The sequence below is a fragment of the Triplophysa dalaica genome, chromosome 14 (genome assembly GCF_015846415.1).
Source record: "Triplophysa dalaica isolate WHDGS20190420 chromosome 14, ASM1584641v1, whole genome shotgun sequence".
NCBI lineage: Eukaryota > Metazoa > Chordata > Actinopteri > Cypriniformes > Nemacheilidae > Triplophysa > Triplophysa dalaica.
Genome location: NC_079555.1, coordinates 22,751,925 through 22,779,317, shown reverse-complemented (window position 1 = coordinate 22,779,317; position 27,393 = coordinate 22,751,925). Strand labels below are relative to the sequence as shown.

Sequence of the window (27,393 nt, the reverse complement as noted above, 5' to 3'; positions counted from 1 at the left end):
GTCATATTTAAATACTGTATATTCAGTTTTTTTGCACTATATAACTTAACTATATTTGTCTACTTTGTACTTTTTTGTGTCATTGCCTGAAATAAACAAATAAACAAACAAACAAACAAACAATAATATTCATAACATAATTTTTAAATCTAAAATGACGGCTTCATATATCAGTTTCAAACCATCTCCAAATCCAGCGTTATATCCAAAGATATATAACTTTTGTCACCCAAATGCAGTGAACAAACAAACACATATGCTCTCTCTCTCTCCTGTTACAAGTGAAAGTGACGTCCGTGCATGATCCTTCTCCTGCTCTCCTGTGGGCGTGCCGCGTGCTTTTCCGGGAGAATTGTTCAATAAGGGACTAAGAAAAATTGTTACAAAACAGTTTTATATGTTGGAAAAAAACGTTCAGAAACCTATACGATCGCTGGGGGAGTGTATTGAGCACAGAAATACTACGTCATACGCCTAACTCGTTTTTTGACAAGTTGACCATGTTAAGCATGAGAAGACAGCACGTTTAACATTGTAAAGAGGTCAGAATGCATGAAAATCTTTTGCAGCACCCCTTTAAGTTAGATGTGTTTCCTCCTTTTGAGAGAAAACTTTGATGACATGCTTAAAGATTGGTTTTTGATGATCTGTGATGTTACCCTTCTCATCAGCCTCAAATCCAAAATATTTCCATGCGTGGCTCTTTTCTCCATTCTTATCAAAGAAATTTGAGCTTTAGAGCCACCGCAACAGCCCTGCCTGTCACCGTACTTTATGAAGAGGACGCAACTGCACTTCTTTCGGATAAAACCGTCAAGAACTGTGTTGACCGGGTCCTCGGTACCTCCGGTGCCTAAGAAAATCTGGTACCGTGACGGTTTTTTGTACCAACTTGGTACCGAAGCACCGGGACTTGTGACAACACCAGACCAAAATTAGCTTTCCTCCACACAGAGACATCATTTACACTCAACAAGACTCTGGATCATATAAAGCCTCAAATGTACATTTACAAGATGGATTCAGGGAAGAACTGAACTGGAGGAATCTGTTTGATCTGAACTATTCTCATCTTGAAGAGAATTGACATGTACACTGTGAAGAATCTGAGTCCAAGTACTGCCCATCCAAGTCAAGTCAATTTTATATTGCGCTTTTTACAATGTTGCGTTGTTTCAAAGCAGCTTTCCATGAAAAGGAAAACACAGATGACGAAAATTTGAGTAAAGAGTACAAACAGAGAAGACCATCCTAATAAAAGCAAAGTTAATGGAACTTGCAGAAGTAAATCTAATATCACCAGGCTCCCAGTGGCCAAGCCACCACAGCAACGGGTTGTGAACTCCACACTGAAACGTCCTGAAGACACTTGCATCCATGACCTGTGAGAGTAAAACGTAAGCTGCTTCGACCCGTGTCATTTCTGGTAAGTGTTTTTTACATTTTGTTTAAATACAGAAGTAGGGGACTCTAGTCATTTAACTTGACCAATGTCTGACTCGAGGCACAGATTTCAGGATTTGCTAGATTAAAGTAAGAAAATTATTTGACATTGACCTGACAATCACTTGCCTTGAGACTCGACTTGACTTTAAGAGGAAGACTCAACATTGACTTGAATGTTTTTCTCTTGTTCTCAATAGTTTATTAATAAACAATAATTGAATTAATATGTAAGCACAAAAGCAGATGGACGTGCCAGAACCCTTTATCAGTGTATGCGCCTTTAATGCTGCACAAACGTGCCAAATTTTGCTAAATAAAAAAAGCAAGATGCACTGAATGTAACACTTAAATATCAGACACAACCACCACAACTTCAAGTTTATAAGACACTTCAAGAACCACAAGATAGGGTAAGGAATTTGTTTGTTATCCTCTATTTCACTAATATATCAAAAATCAATGTGTAAAATTAGTATTCAAATGTTTTAGGATTGTCAGTAATTCAACTTTATATATTTACCATACCATCTTATGCTTTGTGTATTGCATGATTCATTACGTGATTCAGTCCTTAACAAAAATACAATTCTGTTTTACTACAAATACAACATTAAACCACAGATTTTAACGGTTCGTCCAGGGAGCCCTCAAGAAAGGCAGATAATCGAAAATAGTTTTATATAATCCAAGGAGACACAGAAAAAAGAACAATACCATATACACATACATTACCAGACCAAAAACTGAACAAAGGAGAGAACTTAAAGGAGCCATTCTTTTTCTGTTTTTGAGACTTTGATTGTGTTTTTTGGGTGTTTAACAATGGATTTTCATGTTTCTAATTTCCCCCCAAAAAATTATTTCACATATTTCAAGTCTATTGTTCTCCGCTGTCTCTCTTCTAACATAATAACTGGATTTCTATACAAAGTCCCGCCTTCCGAAACATTCTGATTGGTAAAGCTGACCAGGTCTGCCGTGATTACTTCCCCGCTTAGAGTGTGAAGATGTCCCACCCATACCACATCAGTGAGCTTCCGCTTCTCAGGCTGTTGTGATTGGTCGGTGAAGAGAATGCAAGCACCATCGAGCAGTTGGACTACTACATCAGTTCCAGATTTAGAGTTTCATCAGGAACTGTATCATCTGCCTTGTAATGACTAGAGAAGGGCATCAATACTGGCTGCACAATCTCGGTACCACTCTTCGCTCTAGCCATGAACATGATCGTCAAATCAGCAGAGGTGGAATGTGAAGGACCCATGTCTAGATCTGGTACTCTGCAGCCACCCATAAGAGACTTTATGGAAGACCTAACCATGACAGCAGCTTCAGTTCCGGGGTGCAGATGGCTTTTTCAGGGGCTCTAACGTCTTATCCTATGGACAAGGATGAGTTTTAAGCCAGCCAAATCCAGGTCCCTGGTCCTAAAGAAAGGCAAAGTGAACGACCTGTTCCGCTTTACCCTGGAGGGTTCACAAATTCCATCAGTACCAGAAAGACCGGTCAAAAGCTTGGGGAAGATCTTCTACAGCTCCCAGAAGGATACAACCTCTCTCCAACAAGCGAGGAACGACGTCACGTAAGGCTGTCACAATTATTAAATTTGCCGTTTAAATTAAAAATTATTAAATTAAATGGTTAATTGTCTGTTTTGGAGCTTTGACGATTAATAGTCTGTTTTATGACTTTGAGATTTTAATTCTCATAATTTTTTTGTTTGTTCATGAAATCATCAAAATTATGCAAATTGCATTATCTTTTATTAAATTATTGATTGAACTACAGATTACGGGAAAGAAAAACAAGCATGTTGACTTTTTCTGGCTCAAGGCAACATCTAACAGGTAAATAATTGTGATTATGGCGATTAATTGTCTGTTTTAAGGCTTTGACAATGTAACTATTAAAAAATGTGGGGAAAAAAACAAATATTATTTACTATAGACTGAGTGACCTTAATAGAGAAGACTGTCTTGAGCACTTCTTGCTGTGTAGACGCGGCCAATCTTGAAACAAAAAGGATAAAAAAAAAATACAAAGGTATCACAACTCAAAGGATGGAGAAATTTAATTTTTAATGTAACAGTGAGCGCAGTATGGTGTAGGGTGGATGTAAAATACAGCAGATACTTTACAGCATCTGTGTTTTCTAAAGGTTCACAATGCGGTTTTCTGAAATAATTGCCATGACCTCAAATAATGGCCATGAGACGATTATTTCATAATTGTGACAGCCTTAACAACGTGACGAACTGGCTCACTGCAGTCGACAAGTCAGGGCTTCCAGGAAAGTATAAAATGTGGATGTACCAGCATGGAATCCTGCCTAGGCTTCTTTGTTCCCTTGTCATATAAGAGATACCCATGACAACGGTAGAAGCACTGTAGAGAACCATGCATCAGTTCCTGAGGAGGTGGTTAGGGCTCCCACGGTCCCTAAGAAGCATCACCCTCTATGGTCATTCCACCAAGCTGCAGCTTCCCATCAGCAGCTTGTCCGAGGAGTTTAAGGTCACACGTGCCCGGGAGATCTTGATCCACCGAGATTCCTCTGATGCCAAAGTCTCCTCAGCTGGAATCTGCGTTAAGATGGGAAGGAAGTGGCAGGTACAGAAAGTGCGGAGGCACGGCTGAGGCATGTCTTGGTTGGCAACGTGGCGGAGGGAAGTGTAGGCCTATTTAGTTTTTCTAAGTCACGTTATGACAAAGCAAGATGGAAGGAGAAGCTCCAGTTGGTGCAGAACGAGGTGCGGTTAGAGGTGGAGGAAGATTGCCTGACCAAGATGATCGGTATGAGACAGCAAGGCGCCTAGACTAGGTGGGAGAACACAGAGCAGCGTAAGATCACCTGGGCAGAGTTGTGGAGTTCTGAACCATGGCAGTGGCAGTACTATGCATGTGTTGTGTTGACAAGCCGGATGAAAGGGGGTAGGGATACGTTGCACTGTAACTCATTATCATTTAAAGAGACATGCACTAAAACGGATAGTTGCGCAGAGCTGTTTTTGACGAGTCAAGAAGGGTTTTGTTTACACAGCCATTGAGTGTTTTTAAGCAAAATATGTTCCAGACATTTCATGAAGACCCTAATAAATCATACCGACTTGTTGAAAGTCTTTGTATGATGAATCCTTTAAGTGTTCAAATCAATCATAGTTAAAGTTATTTTGAATGTACCCACATCATTTGCAATAATGCTAGACGGACCGACTGTACAAACTACTTCCGCATCTGTCTACGACAGTGTCATGCGGTTGATACGTCAGTAAAGGCGGTAACAAAGGGTAACGCAGATATGAAGCCATTGACAGGGAACAAACGGACTCGGCCCACTGTTTAGAATGGCGATTTTCTCAGGATTTAAAAGCAGTTGGAAACATTTGAGATGTTGTAAGTAATCAGCTGAAATATATATATAACATTTGCCTAGTGGTTTTTGGATATTTTACTGCAAAATGCTTACAAACTCTACCTTTAATGGAATACAAAATAATGAACCAACACATTACAAAATAAAATACAAACACAAACATTAGAATGTATATCTTACAAGATCTGTCTCACATTAGTTACCCCGGGGGAAAAGAAACTCTCACGTTTCAAACTTCCTACAAGTGTCAATGTAATTCGTTTGGCCAGTCAGAATCAAGATGACAGATGATAGTGTCGTCTTTTTTGGTCCGTGAGCCAACCAGAATCAAGATAACAGTATCATCTAATTTTGTACCTCTTTGGGCCAACCAAAATTAAAGTAACAACATCGTCTTATCCATGGAACAATATCAACTCTGAGGTAAGTTTGTTGTTGAAGATAGCTAAAAGCTGTTAAAATGCAAGTTCAGTATCAGTCAGAATACCTTAAATGAATTTAAGGCTTTCTCTGATTCTATTCTCTGTCATTTCTAAAATATACAAAGAAAATGAAGAATAACGTGCCGTTTAATGTGTGATCGTTGCCAATGGTGAACTTCTTACATATTAACATATTAACATAATTTTAAAGTAGCAAAGTATTTTTTATTCAGTTTTATGTTTCAAAGTGCAAAAAAACTGATGCTTAAAATGTTTGTGTAAGTTTCATCGTGGTGATATTATGAGATCACACCTGTCAACATCTGTGTACCAAACTCCGAGAGACTCGCGATTGTGTCCTGTTTGGTTGGGGGGGGCGTTGTTTTCTCGAGGCCATTCACAACTGCTTTCCAGGAGTTTCGCAGGAGAAATAACTGAGAAAGTGCTCCTGCCAATAAGGGAGCTGCCGGTACTCTATAGTAGTATCTGATCAGTAGGTGCACAAGAATTTAATTTAATTTAATTTAATTTAATTTAATTTAATTTACTTTACTTTACTTTACTTTACTTTACTTTACTTTAATTTAATTTAATTTAATTTAATTTAATTTAATTTAATTTAATTTAATTTAATTTAATTTAATTTAATTAAAATTAAAATTAAAATTAATTTAGTCATTTGGCAGACGCTTTTATCCAAAGCGACTTACAGTGCACTTATTACAGGGACAATCCCCCTGGAGCAACATGGAGTAAATAAAGTGTCTTGCTCAAGGACACACTGGTGGTGGCTGCTGGGATCGAACCAGCAACCTTTTGATTTACCAGTTCAGTGGTTTAACCCACTAGACCACCATCTCACACAAGAGTATTTGCTTTAAACAGAAAGTTGACATAATGCAGTTAAGTGTTAGTCTTATCAAACTTTTGTGGTGATAGAAAAGGAAGCCTTGAAGTCAGCTGAAATCTGGACAATTCCTTTACAGCATGAGAGAGCTTACAGAGGAAGACACTATTTATGTAGCACAGCTCGAGTCAGGGCTGAGGTGAAGATGGAGCTAGTCCTGGCTAAAGTTCAAGGCCAAGACAGAGGTGAAGGATGTCCAGCACAGTTTCCCACTGTCACAGTACTGTTAAAACAACAGCGGGGTATGCAAAATGCAGCCTCTGTTTCGAAATAAATAAATTATAGCAAAAAGGACTATCCGGCCCTCCTAGCACACAGTACACTGTTTGTGTCCTACTAGTCCCAAACCAAGTGTTGTTGCTCCTAAGGGACCTGAAGCAATGAGAGAACGGGGTAGAATGCCTGTACCTATGTTTCAGAGAGTTGCCAATGCAGAGGTGTGTATAGATTGAATAGTCTTTTAGTTTTCTTTCTCACTTAATTAAAATGCTTAAGACTACTATTAAAAATACAACAGGCTTTACAACACAAGCTTTACAATAACCAAATATGTTCATGAATAATATATTCACAGGGTTGTAATAAAAGGCATTTGTAGTGATAAAAAGTTATAAGAAAAAACTCTCAACTTTTCTTTTTGTCTAGGCAATAGTTGTTGCTACCTTTGGTGAACATTCACTTCCTTTACATTCGCTTCAGTAATGGTGAAACTGGCCTAAGCTTTGGCTTCAGACAAAGTAGCGCTGAGTAGATTGAGGCTGTCGCCCACACCAGCAGCATACATATAATGGTACATTAGGCTGTACACTTTCAGAGAGGATCCTTAACAATACACAGAAGTATCCAACCTTGTCAGCATGCTCCTGTGGTGATATGTAATAAGATGGGTTAGAAACAAGAGTGCCGCAAAACTACTGCCCAACCCTTCTTAAGGTTGATGGAGATATTTCCCATCATATCCACAATGCTGCCAAGGTTTTTGCGGCTCCTTTTAACAACCATCTTGAAAGGCTGTTCAGCGACCTGCATGCAGATCATCAATGGGCCTCAGACCAGGTTAGTAATACTTCTTTATAAAATACAACTTTTAGCCTGCTACTTAATGCAAATTTACCCTTACAGTATAACCGGCAATACACCATAACAATGTCATGAAGTATCATAAGAGCCATATCACATAAGTGATCTTAACAATTTCATTGTCTTTGTTTTTTTCAGTTGACACACATGACAGAGATGTGCAAGTTTATGGGCATTCCTGGTTATCTGCTAATGATGTTGCCCTGAGGCTGCTTCCTTCCTGAAGGTAACTTTACTATGGCTACATGGACAGGGAAGACAAGGCCCTCTACTGGGACCCACTGCAGGAGCTCTTTGCTTATTACACTGCAAGCGAAAAGGAAAAGACACACATTTGTTCCTTTCAATGTGGACCTAAGCTAAAAAGAGAACCCTCCACAGTCTTTTCTTGTTGGTTCTCTGATTGAGATCCAACCTGCACTGTGATATACATAGTAGTAAAGAATTAAGCTTTTTTACAGATGTTTGTTATGGTGCCCTAGTTTTTGTCAGGAATGACATAGCTGTTAGAAGACAGCAAGAATCGAGTGGTTCAGAAGGTGAGGCAAGAAGCAACCACAACTGAGCTGCACCTTAGAGTTTACAAAGGAATCCTGCCAATCCTTAAAGATTATGTCATGGTGTTCCATGTGACTTAAATTCTCCTATAATGGCATTTTACATATTTACTCAAATGAATGCTTTTTATCTAATCAGAATGAAACGGCAATAATGTTTTAAAATCCATTTAAAATGCTTAAAAATAATAAACTACAACTTTGGGTAAAACTTTATTATCGGGACCAATTCTCACTATTAACTAGTTGCTTATTAAATGCATATTATTATGATATTGGCTGTTTATTAGTACTTATAAAGCACATATTCAACATGACCATATTCTACTTCCCTAATCATACCTAACTATCACTAACTATTAATAAGCAACAAATTAGTAGTTTCCTGAGGCAAAAGTCATAGTTAATGCTTTATAATCCTTATTGCAGTCAGACACTTGTCCATAAACTGGATGACTAACAGCTACAAGGTTAATGCATTTATGCATGTAATCTGTCCAGTAAAATTCAGTGACCCATTTAAAATTTAGTAATTTTGTTAAAGTAGCAGCTATATTGAACCAACCCATTTCTTTTAAGTTTGCTGATCCATGCTGAAGAACATTTATTTTACATTTAAAAAATAAAGCAGTATCATTTTTTTATAAATGTGTCTCTTATCCCTCAGCTGTGCGTGAACATGAGGCCTGTTTTTCCAGAAAAATTACACATGTGTCATTGAGGGTTAGTAAAACATGGGAAAATTTAGTTTCTTGCCTGTGGAATAGAGATGCGTGGATGAGCTTAAATGTCACTTTAATTACTCAAATTCTTAGTTTTTAACCATGATGTTATCAGATTCAGTTATTTTAGACCTAATCTGCCAATCTCTGATAGAAAAAAATAGTAAAATCTCTGTAACGAGTTAGATAGATAGGAAGGAAGGGTACGAGATTGGCTGGACTGCTACCGGCTTTATTAGAATCAAAAGAGATACAAAACTTAACATGTCAGGATCTAGGATTTGTTTTTTTTTGCCACTAGGTCACTGTTTCACCTGTTGTTCACATTAGCATCATTGTCTTTACATGTGCCTCATTATTTCCCCAGGGTATTTAAGTTGCCCTTTGTTCTCTGTCCTGCACTGTAAAAAAAATCCTGTAAATTTTACAGTAAACTACTGGCAGCAGGGTTGCCAGCCAGTTACTGTAATTTTTACAGTAGCAATTCTGTAATTTGTTTTACAGAATCTTCCTGTAATCTCAAATTACAGGAAATAACTATTTTTTATATTGCTTTATTTTTTTACAGTAAACTACTGGATAAATATGTTATATTTTGAGGAAGCATTTAAAATGTAGTATATATTTTCTTGATTGCTGAATATTAATGTCAAGCAACTGTATTTTATTTTGTAAACTGTTAACTGCATAAGCATTAAACTAATTTTAAAGTATAAAGTGTTGTGAAATGCAGAAATTAATTCACATAATTTAACAAAACAAAATTAACAATTTGACACTTAAAATTTTGAAACAGGTAAAAATTTATTTCATATATATTTTTGACATTTTTCGAAAATGTATGCTGTATCATCTTTTAGAATTTAAATTAATTAAAAAAATCATTAATAATGCAATCATGACCCCTCACATAAAGAACAAATATGCAAACTGCATAATTTAAAAATATGTTGATCAATATGATCACAATAAAACAAGTTTATTAAATCACAAACATGCTGGGGAACTCATCAACTCTCCACAAGGCCCCAAGTGAGTCCAACGAACATCGGGGAGGTTAGCAGAACAAATCAGCCTTAGGTGCTGTTCCATCACAGGATGCAAAGAGTTACTTGAAATATAAAAAAAAGAGAAAAACAATATTGTTAAAAACACAGACAAAGATGTCAAATAGATTCACACACAGACAGAGATGACAAAGATTCAGAAACAGACAGAGAGATGACAAATAAATGAAGACACAGACAGAGATGACAAATAGATTCCGACACAGACAGAGATGACAAATAGATGCCGACACAGACAGAGATGACAAATAGATGAAGACACAGACAGAGATGACAAATAGATGAAGACACAGACAGAGATGACAAATAGATTCACACACAGACAGAGATGACAAATAGATTCAGACACAGACAGAGATGACAAATAGATGAAGACACAGACAGAGATGAGAAATAGATTCAGACACAGACAGAGATGAGAAATAGATGCAGACACAGACAGAGAGATGACAAATAGATTCACACACAGACAGAAATGACAAATAGATTCACACACAGACAGAGATGACAAATAGATTCAGACACAGACAGAGATGACAAATAGATGAAGACACAGACAGAGATGACAAATAGATGAAGACACAGACAGAGATGAGAAATAGATTCAGACACAGACAGAGATGAGAAATAGATCAGACACAGACAGAGACAGAGATGAGAAATAGATTCACACACAGATCAGAGATGAGAAAAGATTCACTCACAGACACGATGACAAAAAGATTCACACACAGACAGAGATGACAAATAGATGAAGACACAGACAGAGATGACAAATAGATTCACACACAGACAGAGATGACAAATAGATTCAGACACAGACAGATAAGACAAATAGATGAAGACACAGACAGAGATGACAAATAGATTCAGACACAGACAGAGATGACAAATAGATTCAGACACAGACAGAGATGACAAAAATAGATAGACACAGACAGAGATGACAAATAGATCAGACACAGACAGAGATGACAAATAGATTCAGACACAGACAGAGATGACAAATAGATTGAAGACACAGACAGAGATGACAAAAAGATTCACACACAGACAGATATGACAAATAGATGAAGACACAGACAGAGATTACAAATAGATTCACCACAACAGAGATGAGAAATAGATTCAGACACAGCTAGATTACAAAAAGATTCACACACAGACAGATATGACAAATAGATGAAGACACAGACAGAGATGACAAAAAGATTCACACACAGACAGATATGACAAATAGATGAAGACACAGACAGAGATGACAAATAGATTCAGCACACAGACAGAGATGACAAAAGATTCAGACACAGACAGAGATGACAAATAGATGAAGACACAGACAGAGATGACAAATAGATTCAGACACAGACAGAGATGACAAATAGATTCAGACACAGACAGAGAGATGACAAATAGATTCACACACAGACAGAAATGACAAATAGATTCACACACAGACAGAGATGACAAATAGATTCAGACACAGACAGAGATGAGAAATAGATTAAGACACAGACAGAGATGACAAATAGATGCAGACACAGACAGAGATGACAAAAAGATTCACACACAGACAGATATGACAAATAGATGAAGACACAGACAGAGATGACAAATAGATTCACACACAGACAGAGATGAGAAATAGATTCAGACACAGACAGAGATGACAAATAGATGAAGACACAGACAGAGATGACAAATAGATGCAGACACAGACAGAGATGACAAATAGATGAAGACACAGACAGAGATGACAAATAGATGCAGACACAGACAGAGATGAGAAATAGATTCACACACAGACAGAGATGACAAATAGATTCAGACACAGACAGAGATGACAAATAGATGAAGACACAGACAGAGATGACAAATAGATTCAGACACAGACAGATATGACAAATAGATGAAGACACAGACAGAGATGACAAATAGATTCACACACAGACAGAGATGAGAAATAGATTCACACACAGACAGAGATGACAATAGATGAAGACACAGACAGAGATGACAAATAGATGAAGACACAGACAGAGATGACAAATAGATGAAGACACAGACAGAGATGACAAATAGATGAAGACACAGACAGAGATGACAAATAGATTCACACACAGACAGAGATGACAAATAGATTCAGACACAGACAGAGATGACAAATAGATGAAGACACAGACAGAGATGAGAAATAGATTCAGACACAGACAGAGATGAGAAATAGATTCAGACACAGACAGAGATGAGAAATAGATTCAGACACAGACAGAGATGAGAAATAGATGCAGACACAGACAGAGAGATGACAAATAGATTCACACACAGACAGAAATGACAAATAGATGAAGACACAGACAGAGATGACAAATAGATGAAGACACAGACAGAGATGAGAAATAGATTCAGACACAGACAGAGATGACAAATAGATGAAGACACAGACAGAGATGACAAAAAGATTCACACACAGACAGATATGACAAATAGATGAAGACACAGACAGAGATGACAGATAGATTCACACACAGACAGAGATGAGAAATAGATTCAGACACAGACAGAGATGACAAAAAGATTCACACACAGACAGATATGACAAATAGATGAAGACACAGACAGAGATGACAAAAAGATTCACACACAGACAGATATGACAAATAGATGAAGACACAGACAGAGATGACAAATAGATTCACACACAGACAGAGATGAGAAATAGATTCACACACAGACAGAGATGACAAATAGATGAAGACACAGACAGAGATGACAAATAGATGAAGACACAGACAGAGATGACAAATAGATGAAGACACAGACAGAGATGACAAATAGATGAAGACACAGACAGAGATGACAAATAGATTCACACACAGACAGAGATGACAAAAAGATTCAGACACAGACAGAGATGACAAATAGATGAAGACACAGACAGAGATGAGAAATAGATTCAGACACAGACAGAGATGAGAAATAGATTCAGACACAGACAGAGATGAGAAATAGATGCAGACACAGACAGAGAGATGACAAATAGATTCACACACAGACAGAAATGACAAATAGATTCACACACAGACAGAGATGACAAATAGATTCAGACACAGACAGAGATGAGAAATAGATTCAGACACAGACAGAGATGACAAATAGATGAAGACACAGACAGAGATGACAAAAAGATTCACACACAGACAGATATGACAAATAGATGAAGACACAGACAGAGATGACAAATAGATTCACACACAGACAGAGATGAGAAATAGATTCACACACAGACAGAGATGACAAATAGATGAAGACACAGACAGAGATGACAAATAGATGAAGACACAGACAGAGATGACAAATAGATGAAGACACAGACAGAGATGACAAATAGATGAAGACACAGACAGAGATGACAAATAGATTCACACACAGACAGAGATGACAAATAGATTCAGACACAGACAGAGATGACAAATAGATGAAGACACAGACAGAGATGACAAATAGATTCAGACACAGACAGATATGACAAATAGATGAAGACACAGACAGAGATGACAAATAGATTCACACACAGACAGAGATGAGAAATAGATTCACACACAGACAGAGATGACAAATAGATGAAGACACAGACAGAGATGACAAATAGATGAAGACACAGACAGAGATGACAAATAGATGAAGACACAGACAGAGATGACAAATAGATGAAGACACAGACAGAGATGACAAATAGATTCACACACAGACAGAGATGACAAATAGATTCAGACACAGACAGAGATGACAAATAGATGAAGACACAGACAGAGATGAGAAATAGATTCAGACACAGACAGAGATGAGAAATAGATTCAGACACAGACAGAGATGAGAAATAGATTCAGACACAGACAGAGATGAGAAATAGATGCAGACACAGACAGAGAGATGACAAATAGATTCACACACAGACAGAAATGACAAATAGATGAAGACACAGACAGAGATGACAAATAGATGAAGACACAGACAGAGATGAGAAATAGATTCAGACACAGACAGAGATGACAAATAGATGAAGACACAGACAGAGATGACAAAAAGATTCACACACAGACAGATATGACAAATAGATGAAGACACAGACAGAGATGACAGATAGATTCACACACAGACAGAGATGAGAAATAGATTCAGACACAGACAGAGATGACAAAAAGATTCACACACAGACAGATATGACAAATAGATGAAGACACAGACAGAGATGACAAAAAGATTCACACACAGACAGATATGACAAATAGATGAAGACACAGACAGAGATGACAAATAGATTCACACACAGACAGAGATGAGAAATAGATTCACACACAGACAGAGATGACAAATAGATGAAGACACAGACAGAGATGACAAATAGATGAAGACACAGACAGAGATGACAAATAGATGAAGACACAGACAGAGATGAGAAATAGATGAAGACACAGACAGAGATGACAAATAGATGCAGACACAGACAGAGATGACAAATAGATGAAGACACAGACAGAGATGACAAATAGATTCACACACAGACAGAGATGAGAAATAGATTCAGACACAGACAGAGATGACAAAAAGATTCACACACAGACAGATATGACAAATAGATGAAGACACAGACAGAGATGACAAAAAGATTCACACACAGACAGATATGACAAATAGATGAAGACACAGACAGAGATGACAAATAGATTCACACACAGACAGAGATGAGAAATAGATTCACACACAGACAGAGATGACAAATAGATGAAGACACAGACAGAGATGACAAATAGATGAAGACACAGACAGAGATGACAAATAGATGAAGACACAGACAGAGATGACAAATAGATGAAGACACAGACAGAGATGAGAAATAGATTCAGACACAGACAGAGATGAGAAATAGATGCAGACACAGACAGAGATGACAAATAGATTCACACACAGACAGAGATGACAAAAAGATTCAGACACAGACAGAGATGACAAATAGATGAAGACACAGACAGAGATGAGAAATAGATTCAGACACAGACAGAGATGAGAAATAGATTCAGACACAGACAGAGATGAGAAATAGATGCAGACACAGACAGAGATGACAAATAGATTCACACACAGACAGAAATGACAAATAGATTCACACACAGACAGAGATGACAAATAGATTCAGACACAGACAGAGATGAGAAATAGATTCAGACACAGACAGAGATGACAAATAGATGAAGACACAGACAGAGATGACAAAAAGATTCACACACAGACAGATATGACAAATAGATGAAGACACAGACAGAGATGACAAATAGATTCACACACAGACAGAGATGAGAAATAGATTCACACACAGACAGAGATGACAAATAGATGAAGACACAGACAGAGATGACAAATAGATGAAGACACAGACAGAGATGACAAATAGATGAAGACACAGACAGAGATGACAAATAGATGAAGACACAGACAGAGATGACAAATAGATTCACACACAGACAGAGATGACAAATAGATTCAGACACAGACAGAGATGACAAATAGATGAAGACACAGACAGAGATGACAAATAGATTCAGACACAGACAGATATGACAAATAGATGAAGACACAGACAGAGATGACAAATAGATTCACACACAGACAGAGATGAGAAATAGATTCACACACAGACAGAGATGACAAATAGATGAAGACACAGACAGAGATGACAAATAGATGAAGACACAGACAGAGATGACAAATAGATGAAGACACAGACAGAGATGACAAATAGATGAAGACACAGACAGAGATGACAAATAGATTCACACACAGACAGAGATGACAAATAGATTCAGACACAGACAGAGATGACAAATAGATGAAGACACAGACAGAGATGAGAAATAGATTCAGACACAGACAGAGATGAGAAATAGATTCAGACACAGACAGAGATGAGAAATAGATTCAGACACAGACAGAGATGAGAAATAGATGCAGACACAGACAGAGAGATGACAAATAGATTCACACACAGACAGAAATGACAAATAGATGAAGACACAGACAGAGATGACAAATAGATGAAGACACAGACAGAGATGAGAAATAGATTCAGACACAGACAGAGATGACAAATAGATGAAGACACAGACAGAGATGACAAAAAGATTCACACACAGACAGATATGACAAATAGATGAAGACACAGACAGAGATGACAGATAGATTCACACACAGACAGAGATGAGAAATAGATTCAGACACAGACAGAGATGACAAAAAGATTCACACACAGACAGATATGACAAATAGATGAAGACACAGACAGAGATGACAAAAAGATTCACACACAGACAGATATGACAAATAGATGAAGACACAGACAGAGATGACAAATAGATTCACACACAGACAGAGATGAGAAATAGATTCACACACAGACAGAGATGACAAATAGATGAAGACACAGACAGAGATGACAAATAGATGAAGACACAGACAGAGATGACAAATAGATGAAGACACAGACAGAGATGAGAAATAGATGAAGACACAGACAGAGATGACAAATAGATGCAGACACAGACAGAGATGACAAATAGATGAAGACACAGACAGAGATGACAAATAGATTCACACACAGACAGAGATGAGAAATAGATTCAGACACAGACAGAGATGACAAATAGATTCAGACACAGACAGAGATGACAAATAGATTCACACACAGACAGAGATGACAAATAGATTCACACACAGACAGAGATGAGAAATAGATTCACACACAGACAGAGATGAGAAATAGATTCACACACAGACAGAGATGACAAATAGATGAAGACACAGACAGAGATGACAAATAGATGAAGACACAGACAGAGATGAGAAATAGATGAAGACACAGACAGAGATGAGAAATAGATGAAGACACAGACAGAGATGACAAATAGATGAAGACACAGACAGAGATGACAAATAGATGAAGACACAGACAGAGATGACAAATAGATGAAGACACAGACAGAGATGACAAATAGATGAAGACACAGACAGAGATGAGAAATAGATTCACACACAGACAGAGATGACAAATAGATGAAGACACAGACAGAGATGAGAAATAGATGCAGACACAGACAGAGATGACAAATAGATGCAGACACAGACAGAGATGACAAATAGATTCACACACAGACAGAGATGAGAAATAGATTCAGACACAGACAGAGATGACAAATAGATTCAGACACAGACAGAGATGACAAATAGATTCACACACAGACAGAGATGAGAAATAGATTCACACACAGACAGAGATGAGAAATAGATTCACACACAGACAGAGATGAGAAATAGATGAAGACACAGACAGAGATTACAAATAGATGAAGACACAGACAGAGATGAGAAATAGATGAAGACACAGACAGAGATGACAAATAGATGAAGACACAGACAGAGATGACAAATAGATGAAGACACAGACAGAGATGACAAATAGATGAAGACACAGACAGAGATGAGAAATAGATTCAGACACAGACAGAGATGACAAATAGATGAAGACACAGACAGACATGAGAAATAGATTCACACACAGACAGAGATGACAAATAGATGAAGACACAGACAGAGATGACAAATAGATGAAGACACAGACAGAGATGACAAATAGATGAAGACACAGACAGAGATGAGAAATAGATTCACACACAGACAGAGATGACAAATAGATGAAGACACAGACAGAGATGAGAAATAGATGCAGACACAGACAGAGAGATGACAAATAGATTCAGACACAGACAGAGATGACAAATAGATTCACACACAGACAGAGATGACAAATAGATTCAGACACAGACAGAGATGACAAATAGATGCAGACACAGACAGAGATGACAAATAGATGCAGACACAGACAGAGATGACAAATAGATTCAGACACAGACAGAGATGACAAATAGATGCAGACACAGACAGAGAGATGACAAATAGATTGAGACACAGACAGAGAATAATGAGATGGTATAAGAAAGCAAAAATATATATTGGTGTGTGTGCTACTTACATTTCAGAACTTCCACTGAAAATCCATCAATTTGGAAAGAAGAGTAGCAACGTGTGGATTCACTTCAAGCTGCTTCTTTTGTACCATTTGCCCTGTTTTTTTAGATGGCACCTTTCCTTTGGACGTCTTTGTTCCTCTAGGATTTATACCAACAAAGCGCCTAAGGGTTAAGGAAACAGAAATTAATGTTAGTCAGATTTTATTTAGTTTTAGCTTTTTAGGCATGGAATCATGTTTTTGAATTGAACCTTATATATAGTCTTAAGGACCCATTTCTTAGAAAGTTTCAGATGTCCCACTTATTAAAAAGCCAACTGAATGCGTTAGCCTGATAGTCTTAAATAGGGAGACATCTAAATTATAAAAAAAATGCTTCTTGAGCTGAGAAACATGGAGGGCAAACTGAAATTGCGTCCAAATTGTCCATTCACATTGGTGAATGGACATTGTGCGATAGTTGTTATTGACCATTAGAAAATCCTCAAAATATTTGCGTAAATTTGTAATGGAAAAGCGCCTACTGTCTTTCCTCAACAGATATATAGCACATAACAATATAACATGTGTTCAAATATAAAAAGGCAAGTTATGATATTACTTATTTAAAATGGAGGTACTGAGGTTGTTAGAATTCAACCATTACCTCTGAATAAACTCCAATGTACATGCTGCCTCCTCCTGGTAATGAAGATTGAACACATAATATGCTGTGAACAGAGTCGCCAGGCCGGACAGGAAAGTGGGCTGAATGCCCTCACACACCACCTCACCTTCAATTGTGAGCATCCACTGCCCACTAGACAAAGTGTCTCCTAAAACAATCAATTTCACAGTTGTTATTTTTTAGCATAACATTTTTCGCTCTTAGTTTTTTTGCATTTAAACTATATTATAGTACGTAAAAGTTAATCTACTCAATATTTTAAACCAAAGTTAAAAAGTGTTATTACAAACAAACTATATATATATCGAGACAGAGAGAGAGATTTATAATTAAATACTATTTTATACTGAAGTATATTACCATTGTATAGTATACCGAAAAATTAAAACATAACAGAATTTGGGGAAACAAGTACCTAATAAAGTGGTTGGTGAGTGTGTATAGATATAACTCCCACAGAGTGTACTATAAACCTCTGTATGAAACTAAAAACATAATCATACTGAAATGTAGGCAAAATTAGCCAACTAAACACCCGTACAAAAATGCATAACCTGAAAATGAAATAAGAGGAACATAAGAAACATTCTTAAAGGGATAGTTCACCCAAAAGTTAAATATGTGTTATCATTTACTCACCTTCAAGTTGTTCTATTCCTGTATGAATTACTTTGTTCTGCTGAACACAAAGGAAGATACTTGGAAGAATGTCAGTAACTTTCAGTTCCCGGGACATTATTTACTTCACAATGGTAGTCAAGGGTGTCCCAGAACTGTTTGCTTTCCTACATTCTTCAAAATACTAATGTGCATCAATGGTGCTTCAAAACTGAAAACAGCAAACATTCTTCCAAATATATTGCTTTGTGTTCAACAGAACAAAGAAATGTATGCAGGTTTGGAACAACTTGTGGGTGTGTAAATCATGACAGAATTGTAATTGTTGGGTAAACTATCCCGTTAATAGAGACAGAAACCAGACAGAAAAACATTAAACCAACTTGACCCATCTTATAAAAATAAATGTAAGTAGTTACATTATACAAAAAGTTTGTGTAGTGTTAAATTCCATTCTACAGCTATTATTGTAAGATGGGCTGGGTCTTTTATGATCAATCAAGAGAGGTCACTCAATGCAGACTTACCAAGCACAACTAGTCGTGGGCTCCCGGGTATTGTCAGAGTCGTGTGAATGTCAGCTGCTGTGGCACACTTCTATAAAGGGGGAAAACATTTTTCTACAATGTGATATGGCTTTCAGAAACAGGATCCCAGGGGAAGGCATATCCTTATAAACTAATACAAGAATATGAAAATTTTAATTGTGGTGTTCAGCATACTTACATCTGCAAAGAGCAGAAGTCCATCTGGATCCTCTCGGAAATGTGCCAGGATAAGTTTAATCACGAGGGGTCCAACTTCTTCTTCTTCTTCGCTGGACAAGACTTTCTTGACATCATCATTTGTGGGTCTGCTCTTAAAGAAGTCAACGAGGATGTTGCTGTACTGCTCCATTGTCAGGCTGAGCTTTTTGTGTATGGTGATATTAGTTAGCTCCTCAAAATGTGCATACATGTGCTTTTGCTGAAACAGATATGGCCATTTGCTTTTTAGGTCTTTGATAGGAGATGTTTGTGTATCATTGATGTGCTTTCTTTGTAAATAGTATGTTTGTTTCATTAAAGCACAAACATCACCCCTGTCAGCTCCACTTTTTCCATATCTCTGGTACAAATTCTCTAAGGTTTGTCTTTTTTCCTCAAGAACATCATCAGAATTTGCAAGGGGAGGCTCAGGCTGCCATTTGGTACACCCATATGTGGCTGTTTGTCCCCTGCATTGCATTTTCTCAGTAGTGTCAGTTAATCCCATTATCTGCCGTTTGCGTGCTAAGGTATTATTTCTATTAACGTGTTCAACACGGGTTTTTATTTGCTTTAAGAGGGAGTAGTACCCAATTTCATTTTTTTCTTGACCATCATCAAAATCAGAAAAGCTCTTTGGATAATGTTTGACCATTTTGGCAGCAACAGCATGGCACTGCGCTTTGCTTGGATTTTTTTCGTATTTCCTGATCTCATCAACAATAATTCTAATCATTTTGCGGCGATCAGAAGGGAGTGGTCTCTTTCCATTCGCTACTGCACTGCGTAATTTGCTCGGCATTTGATCCCAAGGAATCTGAAATGATTCATGCCACGTAACTGGTGTGGCTGAAGAAGGGCTTGGTGGGCCAATGTCCAAGGTGGCAGTGGATGATGGCGGAGGTATTACTGGAGAAACATTAGTACCAGCTAGATTTTGTTCTCCAGCTAATAAAACAAAACACAAAAATATCAACATGTCAGTGTTGTGAAACTATGCTAATATTCTGATCAATCAAAGAAATCGTACTATTTACAGAGTAACACAAAAATACATACTTTATACATATACATTACAGAATCTCAAAATAACCTTGTTTAAATCTGTCTAGAAGTTTGCGAATCTGGATGGGCGGGAGTAAATCAGACAGGTCCACTCCAGGGGCTCCCTCCACATACTTGAGATCATCCTTGCTCTCCACACCCCAGCTCAGAAGTCTCTGCAGCAACTGTTCCTTCTTTTCTTGAAGAAGACCAGGCAGCGCTTTTGAAATTACTTGTAGCACCTCCTCCCCCACATTTGAAGACATCATTCTAGAGAAGGAAAAGAATGGTGAAGAGCAAGAACTGACAGGCTACACAACTTGTACATAGGCAAGGGATAGTAGTCCAAAAGGTTTTCCTGGCTTACACAACACAGCCTTTTTGCAGATGTCTCTGAAAGGCAATGAAGGCCCTGATCAATGAGAACTGAAGAGTTATGTCTTTCTGTGATGAAGTTGACATAATCTCCTTGAATTAGAATGGCTTTAATTTTGCCAAACACAATTCCATCATCACTTTGATCAAGTACAAGAAACATATTTTTCTTGTATTTAGTACCTTTTACTTTTGCCTCATGTGAAATCAGTGTGTTTGACTGACAATTAAGGTGTGAAATAGCCTCTCTAATATCATCATTGTAATCAGATGGGCAAAAATCTGTTCCTTTCTCAACCACAATATGATGTGGAAACAGGCTACCAGTACTCAAGTACGCTTGAAGTAGCTGATGCCGTTCAGCAAGAGTTGAGCAAATGTTCTTGAAATTGTGCAACTTTCTACAACACTGTTTGAAATACGTGTGCTTGCTTTCAAATCTAAGTGTCCAGAGACGAATGAGGGGCCCAAACTGGACTGTTAATTCAGGATAATGGATAACATAATGGTGTTTTGGCCTCAGAGGATGGTCAGGAAATAGTTTCTTTCGAAAATGCATGTAGTCTTCAATCATTACCTTCAAGTAGGCGATCTGTCCAGAAGAAATGGCAGGGGCACAAATAAACTCTACCATTTGTCGCAGCTGCAAAACAAGTTGCCACACATCATTATCAGCTGGGTTGCTTATTTTATCTCCTATTAACACTGGTAACAATCTCAGAAAACACCAGTTCTGAACAGCATGCCCTCCAAGTTTATCACTCCCAGGATTGACCTCACATGGCTTATCATGTGCATCATTGCCGAGGTACCTAAACTGATTTATCCTTCGATTCAGTTCCACATACGTAAATTGTTTCTCAACTCTGACTAGATGTTTAATGCAGAGAGCCAAATCAAAGGACACCACACCTTCAAAAAGATCATGCCCAATGCATGGAGGCAAGCCAGGCTGGCAGACATGGTACTGTGATAACTCATTAAACAGGGAGTCAAATTTGACCCCTTTTTTCTGGTGCAAATCATCTGCTTGGACATTACCTTTATATGACTGCACTGTCCTGTTTGGTCCCTTGGCAAGCGGGTCTGCCACAAAACTTGCTCTATCAATTTCACAGAATCTGCAAAAGAAGTGACTGGTGCTGAAATTTTCAGTAAAACCCCCGATAGCATGTGAGCCTAAATTATCTCCAGCAATGGCACACAAGGCTGCTTTTCTAATCTCACCATTGGGCATTTGGATGCCACTCACCTCGAGGTCTTTGAGATCCTTTAGCAGTTGACCCATCACCAAGTTTTGTCCAAAGAACTGAAAATCTTTCTCTCTGCAAAGGAGAACAAGCTGCATTTGGTCAGTGGTTGATCGATTATGAGGTAAAATGTCTACTAAAGTAAGATAGACTGACAGCACTTTATGCTTCTTCCTTCCTGAACCTAATGGATTGACTACTTCAAATGAGTCCTGATAGAGAATCAAGCCCAATGACATGGGATCTGACTTAAACAACGCATTGTCTGCGATTACTTTTCCATCCCAAATGTCCTTAAGGACATCTTTGTTGTGACCTTGCGAATGGGTATACCTGTGCTGCTCCCTTACTGACTCGCTCTTGAAAAGGCCAGAAAGTGTTTTCTTAATTGGAATGTATTGGGCAAAACATTCATGTCCTGCTTCATTGTTCCCTAAACAAATGGGAACTGGCTCAATGTAATTGAAGCTTTTTTTAAACATGGTTTTCCTCCTCTGATCTGTTTTCAATATCTGAGAGTTGCAAGTGTGGAGAAGATCATCCGTTTTAATTTCATCTACCACTCTTTCTATGTCGTTCTCTGGAACATCAAGTAGAATCAATTTTTCTTTTAGTTTACTCAGCAAATTTGACAAGCTCATGTCATGTATTTCCTGGAATCCTTCAATGAGTGCTTGAATAACAGATGCAGGAAGCAACAACTTAGCCTGCAACTTAAGATAAAACAGGGACAGATTTTTTAGAAACATGTCCTCATCTACACGTTCAGGGCAAATCTCATCTTCAGTCATTTCACATGATGCAGCAGCCTCATAAATCTCCTCAGAATGGACCATAGAGTCACGAGTGGTTCTTTGGCTTTCACTTGTTCCCTGAACAATAGTTTCAATTAGACTGTGCTCTGTTTTTCTTTTATGACATCTTGATAAATGAGATGTGAATGTTGACAAGACAGTAAATGTCTTTTTGCACTGTTTAAAAGGACAATTTACTGCTGTGCCCTCTTTCAAATGGGTTTTTAGATGTGAAAAGAAATCAGACAAATCCTTACAATGCACAGAGCAACATTCAATGTGGCAAGTCAAATCATTACTGCAAAGTTGTGCCACAGCTACAGGTTGTCTTTCATTATGATACCTGTATGAGTGTGACTTAAAGGCATTAAAGCTTTTGAACACCAAACTACAGTTAGCTATTCCACACTTAAAAGCTGCATTTGGCAAATTCCTGTGCAATTTCATATGCCTTATGTAAGCCAAAACATTATCACAATTAATTGAGCAAAACTGACAGATCATTTTGAGCCTTAGCCTTTTAAATACTAACTAATCTTACTTACAAACCTCAGTAAAAAATGCTATCTTGTGGCAGACAATAAAATAAAATTGATGCAAATTGTCTCGCGCATGTAAAATACGTGTGAAAAACCACAAGTGGTTCGTGGGATTTTTAATATACTTAAAACGGTTACATTTCTACACAACATATGATGAACTGTTTAACAAGATAGGCTACTAAATAACGTTTAGCATGTTGGCACTGTATGTACAATTTTACACTGCCGCAAGAAGTCCCACTCTAATTCAAACACTATCACGACTGCTCGACAGCAAACAAATGAACGAAATCCCTCTAACGTTAATGCTTTTAAAATAAGGATTTATAGTTGATATTCAATCAATTACATTAATTGCTAGCTACCTTTAATTCTTGCTTTGAAGGGCCTTCTCAACTCTCATCTCAACTGCTGCACTAATCCAAGCTGAGGCGACAACTAAAATTCAGTCAGTGAACGGCGCAATTAAACTCGAGAAAAATAAAGTATTCCACAACAGCAATAAGTCAACTCGTTTGCTTATTGGTCACCGTCACACATGATCAGTTCATTTATTCAAGTGTCATTGTTCTGACAAGATCCCTTGTACGCTCTTGGTACAAATACACAACATTTGACAGCACTTTATGCTTCTTCCTTCCTGAACCTAATGGATTGACTACTTCAAATGAGTCCTGATAGAGAATCAAGCCCAATGACATGGGATCTGACTTAAACAACGCATTGTCTGCGATTACTTTTCCATCCCAAATGTCCTTAAGGACATCTTTGTTGTGACCTTGCGAATGGGTATACCTGTGCTGCTCCCTTACTGACTCGCTCTTGAAAAGGCCAGAAAGTGTTTTCTTAATTGGAATGTATTGGGCAAAACATTCATGTCCTGCTTCATTGTTCCCTAAACAAATGGGAACTGGCTCAATGTAATTGAAGCTTTTTTTAAACATGGTTTTCCTCCTCTGATCTGTTTTCAATATCTGAGAGTTGCAAGTGTGGAGAAGATCATCCGTTTTAATTTCATCTACCACTCTTTCTATGTCGTTCTCTGGAACATCAAGTAGAATCAATTTTTCTTTTAGTTTACTCAGCAAATTTGACAAGCTCATGTCATGTATTTCCTGGAATCCTTCAATGAGTGCTTGAATAACAGATGCAGGAAGCAACAACTTAGCCTGCAACTTAAGATAAAACAGGGACAGATTTTTTAGAAACATGTCCTCATCTACACGTTCAAATACACAACATTTGCCAGTCGTTACAAACATAACCTCAAATATCTGTAACAGTCCAAGGATTTTCTAACAAAAAAATGTGGTTGTGCTACGGTAAAAAGTAACTATGTACGCCTAAGGCAAACTTTATATCCAAAGAGATGTTATAAGTGTTGAAATTACCTGAAATTATGCCACGACCTCGCTGCTGAAAGCCCGAATCTCATTCGCGCCCCACGGAACGAGGATGCGTAACTTTAACGTTACCAAATCCGGGTCAACCTATATGAACTGCGAATGTATTTACCTTCATATACTAAGACCATAACCAAACTGAAAAATTCTTAAATGGGTCACTTACCACAGCTGTGTATCGTTCCTCTTGCCCTTATTCGAGTCTTGACCGTTGAAATATTTGAAATTTACAGCAGTATTCTGTGGATCTGCGTTAAACCGTCACGTGACCACAGAATGCATCGCAGTTTACAGAAATATGCTGTATTGTTAGAAAAACAGTCACCGCTGTAAATCAGTGCTGTAGTTTTTACAGCAATTCGTTACAGTGTGTGCTCAGTTTTAACATCCAGTAGCCTACCCTACGAGTAGTCTCCAGTTTTTTGTGGCAAGCTTCCCCCTACAAAACCATGGACATTGTGGAGTATTGTGTTGTGCCTATTGGCAACCTTTTTGAAATTCATCCATTGGATTTTGTTTGTTTACTTTTTTTTGGATATACCTTCTGTTTCCACACGCCTGGTTTGGATAATTTACCTTTTGCTGGATTTGTTCTTTGGAATCCTATTTTATTAAAATACTGTATTACCCCAAGTCCTCTTGAGTGCATCTCTCTTTGCTGGGCTCATCATTTCCCCTGTAGCTCTGCGAGAGATAAGAAGTCTCGTAAATCGGAGACCAGAGTTCGAGCCCCGCTTCTGAGAGAAACACAGAGCCTCACAAGGAGTCCAATCAACACTCACAACTGCTGGCCGACATCACCACTTCGATCCGCTAGATCTTTGACTGGCTACCTCTGTCTCAAGCCACCTCTCCAGCGACAGCCACTGACTCTGTTCCTAGCTCTGTTTCAGAGACTCTCCAGGACGAGTCGGTTACACAGGAGTCGTCTACTACTCTGGAGTCCCTCATTGACCTTGCAGTCCGGTTGGATAACCAGTTAAGAGAGAGGAAAGTGAGCCTCCGGTTGTTCGTTCCTATGGTGCTCCCAAGAAACGCAGAGACTTTACCACAATCCTCAGATATCCCTGAGCCCATGAACTTGGGTGGTTCTCAACTTTCCTCGTCTGAACGAGACCGACGTATGAGGGAGCGATGTTGTCAATACTGTGGCCTTCGGGAGCGATGTTGTCAATACTGTGGCCTTCTAGGACATTTCCGCTCGGGTTGCCCTGAACTCTCAGGAAACGCCCGGTCCCATACAGGCAAGGGAGGACTGTTACGGGAATAACCAAGGGGCATCCTCCTTCCAATTCAGGACTGTACCTCCCTGTCACACTCACTTGGGATAACCGCCAACTCCAACTGAAGGCCTCACTGGATTCAGGGGCTGCTGGAAACATTATCGATCTCTCTCTCTAGCAGAAAGACACAGGATCCCCTCGGATCATCTCTCCATCCCCCTGTCCATTACTGCTGTGGATGGTAGGGCCTTGGGTTCTGGAACAATAACCCTCCTTTCCGCTCCTCTCAAATTGTCCATCCAGCGGCACCAGGAAGAGCTACAGTTCCACCTAATACACTCCCCAAAGTTCCCAGTTATTCTCGGACACCCTGGCTTCTCAAACATAATCCACAGCTAGATTGGCCCCCGTGCACTGTCTCCTGTTGGAGTCCTGCATGCCACCTTACCTGTCTCACCCTAGAAAACCCTGACCCTGCTCTTGAGTCCCTGAGTCCTTAGACCTGTCTCGAGCCATTACATCTATCTCAAAGAGGTATTCAGTAAGCTCAGGGCCACCTCCCTACCACTTCACCGTTCTTATGACTGCACTGTGGAATTACTGGCAGGTACCTGCCCCCCCCAAGGGCGCATATTTTCCCTATCCTCTCCCGAACGTGAGGCGATGAAAACGTGCATTGAGGAGGCCCTAAATGCTGGGATCCTCCAACCATCTACGTACCTGGACGGAGCTGGCTTTTTCTTTGTGGGGAAGAAGGACTGATGCTTACGCCCCTGTATTGATTACAGAGCTCAAAACAAGATCACCGTCCGTAACCGCAACCCCCTACCCCTCATGGCCACAGCCTTTGAGCTACTCCAAGTAGCTTCGATATTCCCCAAACTTGATTTACGCAACGCTTACCACCTTTTGCGCAGTAATCAAGGGGATGAGTGGAAGCTGTTTTCCAGGCTCTCATAAATGACGTTTTGAGAGACATGCTCAATTAGTTTGTATTAGTTTACCTTGATGACATCCTCATTTTCTCGAGTTCCCTCCCAGAGCTCTTGGAGCATGTCTTGGAGCAGAGTCCTCACC

At 38.6% G+C, this 27,393-nt stretch overlaps 2 protein-coding genes across 4 annotated transcripts in view; one reads left to right on the top strand and one right to left on the bottom strand.

The window, feature by feature from the left end:
• Positions 1 to 27,393, top strand: part of LOC130435279 (SH3 and multiple ankyrin repeat domains protein 2-like) — a 113,040-nt gene that overhangs the window by 36,222 nt on the left and 49,425 nt on the right. The gene's annotated exons all lie outside the window — the stretch shown is intronic.
• LOC130435508 (uncharacterized) lies at positions 9,419 to 25,410 on the bottom strand. 3 transcript variants are annotated; one of them, XM_056766190.1, is made up of 11 exons: positions 25,260 to 25,410; positions 25,082 to 25,180; positions 22,357 to 22,429; positions 22,146 to 22,225; positions 21,682 to 21,747; positions 20,779 to 20,999; positions 19,666 to 20,633; positions 19,467 to 19,536; positions 18,301 to 18,469; positions 17,658 to 17,817; positions 9,419 to 9,618 (listed from the first exon to the last, which is right to left on the bottom strand). In XM_056766190.1, the coding sequence occupies exons 6-10, from the start codon at positions 20,996 to 20,998 to the stop codon at positions 17,661 to 17,663; spliced, it is 1,584 nt and encodes a 527-aa protein (XP_056622168.1). In that variant the 5' UTR covers position 20,999; positions 21,682 to 21,747; positions 22,146 to 22,225; positions 22,357 to 22,429; positions 25,082 to 25,180; positions 25,260 to 25,410; the 3' UTR covers positions 9,419 to 9,618; positions 17,658 to 17,660. The 3 variants fall into 3 exon arrangements, with proteins under 3 accessions (XP_056622168.1, XP_056622169.1, XP_056622170.1); XM_056766191.1 differs by lacking the exons at positions 25,082 to 25,180; positions 25,260 to 25,410 and adding an exon at positions 24,056 to 24,171; XM_056766192.1 differs by lacking the exon at positions 9,419 to 9,618 and having other exon boundaries at positions 17,667 to 17,817; positions 18,301 to 18,335; positions 18,428 to 18,469; positions 25,082 to 25,410.